We start from the raw sequence: 15,364 nt of genomic DNA, 5'->3' as shown, positions 1-15,364 counted from the left end.
GCTTTCTTCAATGGAGCCTCTCGTGCAGGATGCCGGCTCCGTGTAGCTCCGCCCCGTCACGTGCCGATTCCAGCCAATCAGGAGGCTGGAATCGGCAATGGACCGCACAGAAGAGCTGCGGTCCACGGAGGAAGAGGATCCCGGCGGCCATCTTCACCGGTAAGTATAGAAGTCACCGGAGCGCGGGGATTAAGGTAAGCGCTCCGGTAAGCTTTCTTTAGGTCCCTGCATCGGGGTTGTCTCGCGCCGAACGGGGGGGGGGGGGGGTTGAAAAAAAAAAAAAACCCGTTTCGGCGCGGGACAACCCCTTTAACTGAACATTACATCAGCCAATGAAAGCCGGCACTGAGTTAACCAATCACAGCCATTCAGTCATGTCATTAATGGCGTTTCAGTGCATTTCAATGGGGAAAAGTGCTTTGACATACGAGTTTTTTGGCTTACGAGCTCGGTCTCGGAATGGATTAAACTTGTATGTCAAGGCACCACTGTATAGTGAAATACTATTTAAGAATGGGATTTGATACACCACTTTTAAACTGAAGTTCATCAGAGTTAAAGGGAATCTGTCATCTCAGACATGCTGTCTAAGCTGCAGGCATCATGTTATAGAGCGGGAGATGCTGAGCAGATTAATATATAGTTTTATTGGAAAAGATTCAGTATAACTTATTAATTTAAAACTCTGCACTTTCTGAGCGGAATGGTCCAACATGTGGTCCTATGAGTGATTGATAGCTACCCCTGCATGCTGTCATACACAGTGCAGAGGTTTAAATAAATAAAATACATAGCATGTTCAGATTGACTTCAGATGTGCCAAATGTATTTAAAGGTGCGGGCCTCTTAATAAATGTGGTGCAGTCAGAAAATGCAATCTGTACCTGATATGAGAAGGCATAGATTCGCAACAATTTTCCACCATTTTTTGGCCATTTAAAAAATTTGATGGACTTTTGGCCACTCGCACTCAGCTAAACCCCACATAGATTTCTCTCTACCTTTAACAAGTGCTGAATACAGAATGTGAATATTGCATGTGCCAAAACTTTTTTATGCTGAAGAGGGGCACAAATCAATTGATAAATTCCCTGTTGTGTATTTACCTTCAAACTTACACATTTTTTGACGTGTTTTAAAAATTCTTTATTTATAAGCATTTGCAATTAGTAAAAGAATGTTTCAGTAGATCATATTATGTCAATATGCAGGCTGAAGGTAAAAGAACAAATAAAAAAATCTAAAGGCTTAACTGTATGGCACTGAAATGTAGCAAGTATTACATCTCTCAGAATGATGCAAAGATCCTTGAAAGCAAACCTTTGTTTTTGCTCCCAATAAGGGAGCTGGCAGTAGGTGGTAGTGTTCATCTGAAAAAAAGAAGAAAAGGATTTAAAAAAAAAGGTGAAATGTGTTCAAGGTGAGCAAATGGTGTTAACCAGGGACGCGCGGCTGGTGATCTCTCTATAATTTTTTTATATTCTGCGGAATCCATTAAGGTAATCCAAGTTCTATTGAACGTATCCTTTGGGTTATATAGTGTTGCTCTGAAATCCTCCATCTGTATCGCGTGTACTCTGGTGATCTAGTGTTTTATGGTTGGTAGTTTTGTCTGACGCCTTAGAGCAAGGATGCAAGCAAAGGCCATATTAATCAAATGCCAGACTACCATTTTTTTGTAAAACAAGATGGGTATATCAGAGGGGTGAATGAGGGAAAGGGCAGTTTAGACTGGTAATAAGTAATCCATGAATATTAGAGGTAATGCATCCAACATCTGACCAAAAAGTAGCCAGCATAGGACATTCTCAAAAGATGTGTATTAATGTTTCTGTGTCACATCCACCTTTTCGGCACAGTGGGAGAGATTAATGGCAGGAGACTTATAGAGGAAATCCGGTACCATCAAGTTTGTTTTTATTTTTCTTTTATTCAACAACTTTTACTCAAAATCGCCTTTGTTAGTCTGTGAGTAAACCAAATACTTTAAAACCTTAAAGGGGTTGTCACGCGGCAGCAAGTGGGGTTAAGCACTTCTGTATGGCCATATAAATGCACTTTGTAATATACATCGTGCATTAAATATTGGCCATACAGAAGTTATACACTTACCCCCTCCGGTGCTGGCGTCCCCGTCTCCATGGCGCCGACTAAAGCTGCCTTCTCCCTCGATTAGACGCGCTTGCGCTGTCTGGTCTTCTGTTCTGTTGAATGGGGCCGCTCTGGCGTGCTCGCGCCGGAGAGCTGGTCTGCGCATCTGTCATAGGAGATCGGAGATCGGGCGGCAGGGATCCACCGCAGGATTTCACAACGCCAGTGGACAGGCAGCCTTATGCATAATATTGCATAGAAACGATTGTCTAGAATTAAATAACTTTTTTGTTAAGACACCCGTTGTCGAAAAAATCAAGCACCTAGAAGGAATAGAATGAAACTTTCTATATGTAATTGTAACGTTAATATAAGTAAGTGATTGCAATATCAGAGCAAAAGGATAATTTATTGCCAAAAACGGAATACGTGAAGGGAGGCTCTAGAAACCCTGCAGCCTCTAGCTTGGATACAATATGTGATATGGCGAGCATGGAGGCATACAGGTTCCATATGGTATCCTGCGGCATATCAGTCTACATTTGCTGTAACTGAGCCTGTGGATCCTGCAAACTCATAGCCTGTCAAAGTTTGCACCCCAAATGGTCCGATATATGTTCTATTGAGAAATCTTATGACAAGGCAGGCCATTGAAGTGTGGCAATGTTGTGGAGACATTCCTGTGACACCCTCGCTGTGTGCGGCCGAGCATTATCCTACTGGAAAATGCCTCTTGGAAGTCCTGTCATGAGAGGCAACACATGTGGCTGCAGGACGTCCTGAATATGTCGTTGAGCTTTCATTGCCCCTCCTACCACTTTCAGGGGTGAGCAACTGTCATATACAATGGCCCCCCAGATCATTACATTAGCAGTGGTGGCAATGTGCCACTCCACAGCAAAGGCAGGATTGAGGCGCTCAACCCTATGTCTCCAAATGCAAACATGGCCATCGTCCGTGCTGAAACTAAACCTGGATTTATCGCTGAAGAGAACCCGGTTCCACTACATAGTGGTCCAGTTTCGTTGTACATGACACCACTGTAAACAGAGGCGATGGTGGGTGACAAAGGCAGTACACGTAGTGGGCGCTGTGAGACAAAATGCTCTTCAGCCAAGCACCTGGAAATTGTTCCAACAGACACAGGGGTCTGTAACGATTGTGCCACCTGTTTCTGGATGACGGACAATGAAACAGTAGGATCTGCTTCTTGGAAAATCAGACGATCCTCTTTACTGGTGGCCTGTCAAGAGGGTCCTGAGGCCAGTTGCCTTCTGTGCTTGCTCTCACTCATCCACTGGTCTCAACAATTCTTAGCAGTCTGGTCAGAATGGTCCAGGTGTCGGGCAATTCATCAATACAACCATCCAGCTTCTCACATTCGAATACTACGCCCTTCTCAAACTCTGTTAACTGGGCGACATCTCTTTGAGTCGTAGAGGTGTCTAGTGGTCAACAATCTCTAGACAAGCAGAAAAAGAGGTCCGCTACACACAAGTAGCCTCTGCAAGCCTCTTTATAGACCAAGAGTGGAACTATTTTTAGGGCCTTAGGTGACAAGACCGTTCATCTAATCACGCCACAATGCTAATCATTTGCATAACTGCCTGAGATGTAAGTGCATGTTGAGTTTTGCAGCAATATGACAACTTCTTGTAGGGGCTTGAATTTTTTGGCAATGAGTGCACTACCAGACCACTCAAGGACATTTTGATACTTCCATTCGTGCACAGCAGTGGGCTCATGAGTTCTTTTTGCAGTTTTTCTTATCTTGCAATTGTTATAGACCAAAATGTACCTTTCATACCTATGTATTACAGCTTACTGATCGTTATGACGTTCAGCATTTATGGTAAATTATTAGATAGGATTCATATGAAAATATGTTCTGTCCTTTTCCGTTTTATGTAATCTCCATTGAACATTTTTAGTATAACTTCAATACATAATACCGAATAGTGTTCAAAAATAATCCAAGTCTAGTGTTTTGCAGTGAAATTCACTGAATAGACGTGACCCATGGCTGCATAAAAATGTTTGTAAGGAGTATAGTTGTAATTTACAGATCTCACCAGCTGCTGCTATCGCTCCTAATGTGTACGGTATTTTTATTATTATATCCAACAGCAGTCTTTTTGTAAATATGTTGGTACGATATCATCTTACCATATGTTGCTATTTCTGGAAATGCAAATTGTTTTAATTTAAGAGAGCCATTAATATTTAATTTAAGAGAGCCATTAATATTTAATTTAAATGGAGCCAAGTTCATAGTTTTAGTTTTACTCCAAATAAAAGTAGTAATTTTGTTATTTGCCATATAAACTGGCATATTTTTAAAACTTGTAAATAATGCAGCAGATGCTACATTTCTCAAACTGATTCGACTATGAATTTGTGAAAGCTACAGAATTACACCTTTACAACCATACCACTGTTTCTGACCTCATATCAATAGAAATGCATATTCTAGCCCATGGTGGTTACGCTTTTCTTGACAAAAATAAGTTTTAAAAAGTTTATATTAAATATAGAAAAAAATAGATGAGATCTCTAGGCTGCCTCACATTCAGACTCATTTGTTTCAATGAGGCAAATAGATTCTCTTTTTTTTCCCTCATTGGGGGTTTAGTTGCTTGAAGTTAATAATGACCCCATTCTTGGCTATTTGCTTCCCATGTTCTGATTTTTTATGAACTAGTTAAGAGCTTGTTTTGTACAAAGTAGATCATAGTATAATGTGTTTTGCAAATAACCTAATGAGGAACCAATGCACAGACTACAACTTTGATAAGAGTTCTTATAAATTGAATGTTGTTTTAATAGTTTTGTCATTCCTACAAACCATTGAAAAGTTGTTAAGAGTGAGGCTTATGCTTTTAAATTAAGGAGGAAAGTGTCATTAATTATATTTAGGTTTTTTTTCCTGTGAAGGAGTGTGCGTTACTTTCTTTCTTAGGCTTACCCCCACCCACAAAAACTTTGAACTCTATAACTAGAGAGTGTGTTAAATTGGTTGTAACAACTTTTATCATCTATTCATAGAATAGGTGGTAAAAGTCTCGATTGTTGGGGATTTTACCATTGAGACCCCCTACTGATTCTGAGAGCAAGGGTCCTGTGTCCCCTCTCACCCCTCGCTTTCTTACTGTGGACTAAAGAGGTGGTCACATATGCATAGTCATTTTCAATAGGACTGCCAGAGATGGCTGAGCACTTGTACTTGGCTATTTCCCATTGAAATAAATGGAGCAATGCTGCACATATGCCACCACTGCTTTTTTCAGTCTGAAGTCACTGTAGGTGGTCATAGTAATTCTGCAGTGATGAGAAGCGACACAAGACCCCCTGTTCTCGGGATCAGTGGGGTCTCAAAAGTTAACCAGACATTTTATTATCTATCCTATGAGTAGGTGATAAAAGTTGTTCTTAGTACAAGCCCTTTAATGTACACACTGTAACTCATACTCTGTCCGGTTCCCCCTATCTAGATGGGCTCCCATTTTCCTGATGACGCTATTTGTCAGTGAAACATGTCAGGGGGCCAGTGTTTTGAGCCTCTGAAATTTTAACACGTGTCAGGCTAATAAGTATACATATGGAGCTGAGGTGTCTGGATCATCTCTTCTCCTATACCAACAATGTGATGGTGCATCAAAGAGCACCTATATAACTGTTGGAATAATATGGTAATCTGTTGGAACACATCTTCGGTTTTCAGGGTTTTTTTTCCTTTCTTTCCTTGACCCACTTGTTCATTTTAAGTTGATCTAATAAAAGGATAGTTGTAATGGCCCACTGAAAGGCTAATCACTTGTGGAACATCATGCCCTTTAAATTATTTGCTCTATTTAAAAATCAACAATGTTGTCTGGGTCTTGAATGTTGAGTTTTGTAATTTATTTTTTATTCTTCGTTAATTTATTTAGCTCCCTCTGTTCCCACTGTGGATGCACAATAGTTTGGCTTCCTAGGCAGTTTTGAATAATTTATTTATTACACCAGGCCAAAAGGTTTTTTGTTTTACAGTCCATAACCTGAACTTCTGCAGATTAACGCAGTAGTTGCATTAACGAGTGTTACATGCAGTCTCCTAGTGTCTTAGAAAGCGTAATTTGTCAGTTTGCAGCTTTTGGCAAGAACCCTAAACCCTTTGTGTATATAGTTTAGAAACTGGAATTATTTCAGTTGTAAAGGAACCATTATAAACCAGTTGATTCTATTTAGTTTGTTACTTGTAAAATGATTCTTTAATTATTGTGATAGTAATAAATGTTTTGCCTTTCAGAAGCCTGGAATGGACCTTGCAGATACCTACATAACATTTGTGCGACAAAATCAAGATATCCTGCGTGAAAAAGTCAATGAAGAACTGTATATAGAAAAGTTGTTTGACGTAAGTGATTCTGGTTTATGATGCTTGAGTAGTTACTACCTGGAATTGTAATCTTTTACCACATGTTACTAATCACCTTACTTTGATTATGTGAAATGATAATATTTGCACAATATTTCAGTATGTATGTTTATGGTAAATCAAGAGATTTGCTGGTGCTATGGTGCTAACCAAGGTACCATGCTTCACTGCTGCTTGTAGCTGCCTTTCAGACCAAAATTTCTGATACCTACACTAAGCGATGTGATGCTTCATTCCATCTTTCTCTCCAAATTACCCTTCTTCTCTCTATTCTTTTTGTCTCTATAGCTTTGGCCAAAAACAGTTTCTCTTACTGGCAGTTGAAGTCCTTGAAAAGTCTTTCTACTACTATGCTAAAATGACTGTAGATATTATCTGTAGTTGATTCTGTTGGCTTTTTTTACTTCTAGCCCATTTACATGTAACCATTATCGCTCAAAATTTGTTTATAATCTATGAAACTATTGCAGAGTGTAAACAGGCTGGTACAGAAAGCTCAGCCACAGCCCATGGGGAAATTAGCTTAAGTATGCCCCTAGTGGTTTGGCATTAAAATAACGAAAGGATTGCATGTAGTTCTATGGGTAAAGGCCAACTAGAGAGAGGTGTTGTCAGTATAGTTTCCTGTGAAACTAATATAGTTGTTAGTGGCTTCCAAATGTCCGCTGTTCCTACAGATAAGAAGAAGATGATGCTTCTCTGAAGACAGAAGATGGAGCCAGGGAAGAACATGATGTCCAAAATGGACAAGAAGGGGAACAGCTGCTCAGAGTTCAAGAGGAACTTATCCTGATGCATGCTAACATGGATATTCTTTTGAAGGCTAAAATGGTTGCAGAAGAAGCATGTCAAGCTGCAAATAAAAGATATTATGGGCAGTTGAAAAAGGAAACCCACCAGCTTGCATCTAATTGCAGGAGAGGCAAAGAGACAAAGGCTACTAGCAGAAGAGGAAACAGGAAGGATCCTGAATGAAAAGCAGGCTGACATCACTGAAATCGCCCGATTAAAGACAGTAGTTGAGGTCATCTTAAAGGAGAATGAGCACCTCAGAAGATTAGCCAAAGCTGAAGCTAATCACAGATTATTGCTGGAATAGTGAACTGCTCAGTGCAAGCAAGACATTGAAGAATTACATGCTGCCCTATCAAGAGTAGAGGAAGAGTCTGCACAAAAGAATGTGGCTCTGAAGAAAATTAGTGAGCTTAAGGTCGCTTTCACACAGGCGTCAAAATCACGTGATTTTTCGCGTGATGCAACAACGCTATAATTTGCATGTATGTGAAGCCCAATGCGTTCATTGGGTTCCTTCACATTAGCAATGTTTACACTGATACTATGTTGCGAGAAAAGAAAATTGCAGCACATGCTATATTTTGCCGCAAATTGCAATGTTTTGTAGCCCATTTTTTCCTATGGAGCCTCATTGTTTATTGCATTGCATCTTACAAACTTGTGATTTTCCTTACCCCTAAAATAAGCCCCAGTTGCATTGCCAGAAAAAAACAACTTACCTAGCAAGCATGGTTTGGGTCCTCCTGCTACTGCCCGGAGCTCCACCATGTGTCCTGCAGTCTTCGTTCACCCACAGAAGATCACATCCTGGTTGCAGGATTCAAAAATCTTGCCTCCAGGAAGCGATGCCTCTGATTGGCTGAGTAGCACTCAATGAACCAATCAGAACTATCGCTTCCTGGAGGTGGGATTTTTGAAACTCGCAACCTGGAAGTGATCCTCTATAGGCAAACAAGGACTGCAGGACGTCCAGCTGAGCTCCAGAGAGCAGGGGGAGGATCTGGACCGAGCCTTTTAGGTAAGTATTCCCTTTTTATGTTTCAGGGAGTTCAGCTAAGGCTTATTTTAGGGGGAGGGCTTAAGCTTGTCGTGATAAAATCACTGGCAGCAGCAAGGCGATGCACGATTTTTCACAAGAAAAATGCATAGCTAATGTTACAAAGCTGCGATATCGCCGCAGTTTTGTAGCACCAATATTCTTGTCGTCTGTGTTAAAGAGGCCCGAATCACAAATAAGTGAACAACAAGAACTGGAATCGGTGAGAGTGGCTCAAAGCAAGGCAGCCAAACAAAAAGGGATTTGGGAGAAATACATGAAGCCCAAATCCAGGAACTAAGACAGTAACATGCCCCAGAAGTGGAAGAACTGTCCAAACACCTAGAGCAATTTAAAAAGGTGAAAGGAAACTTGGAAAAGGACAAACTGCCTCTGGAAAGTGAGTGTAATGAGTTGACCAATGAGGTGAAGGTAGGCAAATGTGTCTCTGAACACAGGAGGAAAAGGGTCGAATCTCAGGTTTAAGATTCTCAGCAACTATTGCAAGAAGAAACTCACCAAAAGCTTGGCCTTCGTACAAACCTAAGACAAAGGGAAGATGTGTTGCTCCAAGCGAGAGTACAGATGGAGGAGGCTCTTGAAGAAAAGGTTGAGTTAGAAAAGCGCAACAAGTCATTGCGCATGGAAAGGCAAGACTTGGTTAGCACCAAAAAGGATTCTAAAAAGAAAGTTCTGGAACTTAAGAAAGAGTTGCAAGCAACAAAGTATGTCAAGCTATACTTAGAAGGTAACCTGGAAACTATGAACAGTTTGCGAAAACTGAAAAAGTCTTAAAGGAAGAAATTGTCTCTGCAAACAATATTAGAGAAGATATCTGGAGCTTTGGAAAGGGGGTTGTTTCTGGCTGAACAGAATTGGGAAGGGTATGGTTTGATGGAAATTATTTTAAGGCATTAGGCCTGTATGTAGAGAGGGAATCCCTGTTATTTACGGCCAGGGATGTTTTGATAAAGTGTACACTGTGACGGTTTAACAGTAGTGTAAAGAATGTGATACTGTTTTGCAATAAAAGAGGGGTTTCACCCAGCTCGTACAAAATTCTGGGCCTGGATGTGGTTAATGTGTGCGGCCATCCATCAAGGTGGAGGAAAGATGGCTGTCCCGTGAGCTCAATGCCCCTACAAAATACATACAGAATATTAGAGCTGTGGAACTCTAGGACTACTCCTGTTTCACAGGAAAAGGAGATAAGTGTCTGGTATGCCCATTGATCACATGAAAAAGGGCATTCCAGATACCTCATTTACCCCCTCCAAAAAAAAAGAATGAAGCGGCAGTCGATCATGTGTGCTGCCACTCCATTAATTTTCTATGTAGAGTAATCGTGGTGGGGGTCCCAGTGATCAGACTGCTACTGATCAGACACTTATTTCCTGGAGTGTTAGCACAACTCCTTTAAGTCTGAATATTCCCTTTAAATGCAATGTACCAAGGCTCACATGCAGACAATGTCCAAACATTTCTTCTTGCAAATTCAGGGCTTTTTCTAAGAAAGGTGTGAATAGGGGACGCATAGCTGTGGCATGTCTAAGATGTAGACAGACCGCGTAGTCATTACAGGACCCGGAGTGTGGAGGATAGTCCAGCCGCAATTAAGCTCTCATCCAAGTCCTCTCTGTGTTATGAATACTGGCAGCTCATTGCTGTTATGTGGGCAGCTCCATTGATGGCTGTGATTGGTTCATCAAGCGCTGCAGTGATTGGCTGAGCCGGGACGCTTGAGAACCAATCAGAGCCAGTGCTTCCTGGTATTTGGACCCCTGACCAGGAAGCGCTAGTGGAAAACTACAAGCAAGTGTGTCGGGGACCTGCGAGAAGTGTGGCTGCACGGACAGCGTCTGCTAGGTGATGGGTTTTTTTTGTTTTTTTTATGCAGCCAGGACTTATTTTCAGGGTAGGGCTTATATTTCAAGACCCCAAAAAATCCCAGCAAAAGAGCGCTACAGAGTCGCACGACACAAAATCATGATATCGCAGGGAAGCGCAGTTTTAAAGAGGCCTAAAAAATAACATTTTTCTTTTTCCATTAACTGAGCTCTATAAGGACTTGTTTTTTGTGGGATTAACTTTAGTCTTCCTTCATCCAATTTTTGAGTGCATGTAACATTCTGATTGCTTTTTATTTCATTTTTTTCTAGAGGCAAAATCAACAAAATCTGCAATTCTTGCATTTTTTAAAAATTTTTAATGGTGTTCACCAAACAGTATAAATAATATGTTAAATTAATTCTGCAGGCCAGTACAATTATGCCAATACCAAATGTAAGCATTTTTTTTTCTGCAACTTTTTCACACTTTAATAAAATTAACGTTTTTTTTCTGCATTCAGAAACCCCCCTAACATGTTTTTTGTTTTGTCGGTGGTGCTGTGTAAGGGTTTTTTTGCCAGATGAGTTGCACTTTTTAATGGTACATTTGTTGATCCATGTGATGTTTTAATCACTTTGTATTCCGTTTTTTGTAAGGTGAGATAGCTAAAATTAGCTATTTTCGCCATGTTTTTGTATTTTTTTTTTCATGATGTGCACTATATATATATATATATATAGTAAAAGGGTTTTTTAATGCTTTTTTATTTATATTATTTTTTTAATACTTAAACTTTTTATTTTTTGGCCGACTATGGGACTTGAATATCACCATGTTTTATCACTCCTCTAATTCACTACTATTCTTCAGTATAGCATCGTATTATAAAACCTATGAAGCTCAGCCTGAGGCTGAGCCTTATAGGCCACCATAGCTGGCACCCAGAGGCCATATGACTCCCTCCATCTGTCAGGATTTTTCATGCCACAGTCGCACTGAGCACGGCATGTAATGGGTTAATAGCGGGCATTGAAAGTTTCTCTGGTTCCCGCTGTTTGAACAGGTGCAAAGCTGTTATCCAACAGCTGAGCACCCACTCTCCCTTGCACGGGAGACCTGTGTTAGTCTCTTGATGCAGCTGCTGTAAAAAGAGGGAGCACCAGAATAAAGCCCCTTAGCGACTGCCATCAAAAGACATATGGATGGTTGTTAAGGGGTTAATAGCTAGATCAAAGTATGTTTTGGGGGAGAGGAGTGGCCAGTTCTAATTTTTGCTGAGTAAATTCCCCTCCTTACCCATCAGCACATATAGATAAGGCTTCTTTCACACAGGCGTTTTTCTGTCATAGGAGCTAAACAATGAAAATAGCGGAACTGCCTGACCCAACACATGGCAGATCTGAATAGTCTCTCTTGGACATCAGTGACTCTTATACGGTCTGCTGGGCTTCCAGCATTTTCCTGCATAGAATGGTGCAGAATGCTGCGCTATTTCATCCCAGGTTTTGTGCCAGATCTGTACCAAAGGCTTTGAACAGAACCTCCTACAGAGACCTGAACATGACTTAACCCACGCCATCACCCTATTAGGCAACCTACACCCGGTCAACCACGATCTTGGGCTGAGAAACTCAGCCTGGAATCGCACTCGCCAACATGCATTTTTAATGCAATGTAAGGCATTTTTAGGTAAAAAATGCCTCCCATCACTTTAGTAAAGTAGCGATCCTCCGGAAGAGCATCGGCAAATGTTTCCCATGGTTTCAATGGCAAACCTCGCACTGCGGTGTGTTTTACTGTTCCATTGAAACAATGGACAATGCAATGCGTTCCAAGGAAGGCAGAAAAATAGGACATGCAGCGACGTATATGACATCTCTCAGTATATAACTTCATTCAAAAGGATGGGGTCCATATTCATGTGAGATTTGTGGGTCTCGCAGCGCACAAATCTTGCACGATGTTCTTGGTTGTGTGAAATCGGTCTTACATGGGCAAGATATAACAAAATATCCTTGTATGTATTATCATTGTGAATGCATTCTACACTCGGCCGTTCTGTCTAATGGCCTTAGGCTGTTCTTACACTACATCACGTGTCCCACTTGTTGAGGTGACCTTTTTTTTTTCTTTTTCTTGTAATAAATATGGATCCTATTTTTTTTTTTTTTACAAGATAGAAAATTGCAATTTGCCCCACTTTTCTGTCAGTTTTGCAATAGAAGTCGATGGCAAAGATACTGTACCTCACGAGGGTAGGCAGTCTATTCTGAATATAGCCATTCTGAATTGCACATGCCTGACATATTTACCCCTAGAGGCCTGGTTATAATCACAATACTTGTGTTTCATTTCTGTGAGCTGTTTTGTTGTATTCAAGTTGCTTAGAAACTCCTGGACAGGTGGGATCTTAGGCTACTGCTTCATACAGTGTTAGAGGGCAGAATCCTATAAGACTTTGTCTAGTCCCATATGGCTTACAGTAACGTGTGCCTATATGTATATAATATATATGTGTGTGTGTAAAAAAGCTTCAGAACCAGTTTTAATTTGTATTAATATTCTGTTTTGGATGTGTGAAAATAATTATGTTATGAAAGCTTTGATGTCCTGCGGGGTAGAAAAAATAATGTATCCATCCAGCTGGCACTTTTACAGGATAGTAAAACACCATATTAACAATTTTTTGCTTTGATTTAGAACTGCTGCAAATTTATCAGCGAATGTTTCCTGTCTTAATAATGTGTGAACATGAAGTAGGAATGGAAGAAAACACAGATTTTCAGGATATGGTGATCTCCAACTGTGAATTTATCTTGTAGGAGACTGCCTTAAGATGGATTATAGTGTTTCTTTCTATTGGAACAATAGTGTGAGCATGACTTGTTGAATCCTAATGAGCTGGTATGTGTTTCATCGTATTCTGGCCGCAGCTATATAATATCTTATCAAGTCACTTTTCAGTGCTGGATTTTTAAATATCTTAAGCAATAACAAGGCATCTTATATATTATATTAGTGATGTGTAAATGGATGTACAACCTTAATAATATAAATTGTAAATGGTTTCCTTTAGGCCGCAGCCAGAAGAGCTTTTTTTTTTTGCGCGCCTATGTGCGCAAAACAAATTGCATCTATTAGAACTATTGGTTTCCTATGAAGTGTTCACATGTCCGTTTTTTAGAGGCACAAAATAATTGCACCTGCAAAAGACAGGAGATGCGTGCCGTTAAGGTCCATGCTGTGTTTAACCCATTCCCGCTGCAGGGCGTAAGTTTACGTCCTGGGAGCGGGGTACTTCCCGCAACAGGGCGTAAACTTACGTCCTGGAGATAGCGCTGGATCATATGTGATCCAGCGCTATCCCGCAGCGGGAGCCGGCTGTCAGTCGCAGCGGGAGCCGGCTGTCAGTCACAGCCGGCGTCTCGCTGCAGCAGCGGGGGGACATCGGAGATGCGCCCGCCACTTTTAACCCCTTCCCTGCCGCGATCTAAGTAGATCGCGGCAGGGGAAGAGTTCACAGCGGGAGCGCGGCTCCCTCTGTGTCTCCGGCCGGCTCTCGCGATGTCATCGCGAGAGCCCGGCCTGTCACCATGGCAACAGGATGCCAGACACTGGCGTCCTGTATTGCCTATGCCTGAGATCGCTGTATGAGCGATAAGGCATGGGAGAGCAGTAGCTCTGCCATGCCTTATACCAGCGATCATCAGGGCAGTGGTTAAAGTCCCTCAGAGGGACACAAACAGTATAAAAAAAAGAAAGATTTAAAAAATGAATTAAAAAAAATGTAAAAAAAAAGAGTAAAAAAACCATTTTTTATGCTTTTTCTCAGATTAGCATAAAAAAAGGTAAAAAAAAAATAAAACCCCACATATTTGGTATTGTCGCGTCCGTAACGATGCGTACAATAAGTTGCACATGCTTTTGACTGTGCACCGAAAAAAACGCTAAAAAAAAAGCTAAAAAACTGAGGCAAAATGCTCATTTTTAGCATTTTGCCTCACTAAAAACGCAATAAAAGTGATCAAAAACGTCGTATGTACGCCAAAATGGTACCAATAAAATCTACAGCTCGTCTCGCAAAAAATAAGCCCTCATAGAGCTCTGTACATCAAAAAATAAAAAAGTTACGTGACTTTGAATGCAGCAATTTAGAATAGAAAAAAGATTTCCAAAAAAAAGGGTTTTTATTGCAGAAAAGTGGGAAAACCTAAAAAAATTTTTAGAATTTTGGTATCGTTGTAACCGTACCGGTCTGCAGAAAAAATGGAAAGTCTCATTTATGCTGCATGATTAACGGTGTAAAAAAAAAATAAAAAAATCTATGGCAGAATTGATGCGTTTTCTCTCTCTGCTATCATTAAAAAAAAAAAAAAAAAATTTACAATATAGTCTATGTACCCAAAATTGGCATCGATTAAAAACTACAGTTCGCCACGCAAAAAACAAGCCCTTATACGGCCGCGTCCACGGAAAAATAAAAAAGTTATGGCTTTTGAAAAATGGAGATGGAAAAATACCAAAAAATCGCTTGGTCCTCAACGCCAAAATAGGCCATGTCATGAAGGGGTTAAAGACATCGTGTGCTGTTACAGAGGTGACAAGGGATGAGAGGAGGGCTGTATTAATCCCTGTATTAATCCCGGAGGGCTCCATTAATCCCCACAGGGGAGTCCCCTCATCACTGAACACTGTGACAGCACTGTCACAGTGTTCAGTGATGAGGGGTCTGCAGTGGGAATGAAAGAATCCCCTGTCACTGAGGACTGCGATGCTATCCCATTGCTTTCAATGGGGCCAGCGCTGCTGCTACCCCATTGAAAGTGATGGGATGAAGGTAACCCCTGCAGCAATGATTTTCGAAGGATGGCTTGAAATGTAAGCCCTACCCCCAAAATCATCCCTAGCTGTTAAAAAAAACAAAAAACAAAATTAACTCACCTAGATGCACTGTCCGACTTTTCTCTCCATCCCTGTAAGTCTCCATCTGTATTCTGGTGGCCGGGGATTGAAAAATCCCCACCTCCAAAAAACGCTGCTTCTGATTGGCTGAGAACTGTGACCAATCAGAGGCAGCGCTCAGCCATTTATTGAATGACAGCTGAGCGCTGCCTCAGATTGGTCACAACGCTCAGCCAATCAGAGGCACTGCTTTCTGTCCCCAGCCACCAGAATACAGATGAAGACAGATGGGG

At 41.0% G+C, this 15,364-nt stretch overlaps 1 protein-coding gene across 6 annotated transcripts in view; it reads left to right on the top strand.

The window, feature by feature from the left end:
• Positions 1-15,364, top strand: part of CADPS2 (calcium dependent secretion activator 2) — a 458,085-nt gene that overhangs the window by 411,531 nt on the left and 31,190 nt on the right. For all 6 annotated transcript variants that reach the window (XM_066591847.1, XM_066591846.1, XM_066591844.1 and 3 more), the window contains one exon: positions 6,380-6,487. In XM_066591847.1, the coding sequence (XP_066447944.1) occupies positions 6,380-6,487 (108 nt within the window). The remainder of the gene's footprint in view (positions 1-6,379; positions 6,488-15,364) is intronic.

Source organism: Eleutherodactylus coqui, chromosome 2 (genome assembly GCF_035609145.1).
Source record: "Eleutherodactylus coqui strain aEleCoq1 chromosome 2, aEleCoq1.hap1, whole genome shotgun sequence".
Lineage (NCBI taxonomy): Eukaryota > Metazoa > Chordata > Amphibia > Anura > Eleutherodactylidae > Eleutherodactylus > Eleutherodactylus coqui.
Note: the sequence above shows the minus strand (reverse complement) of the source record. Positions and strands in the feature narration are given on the sequence as shown.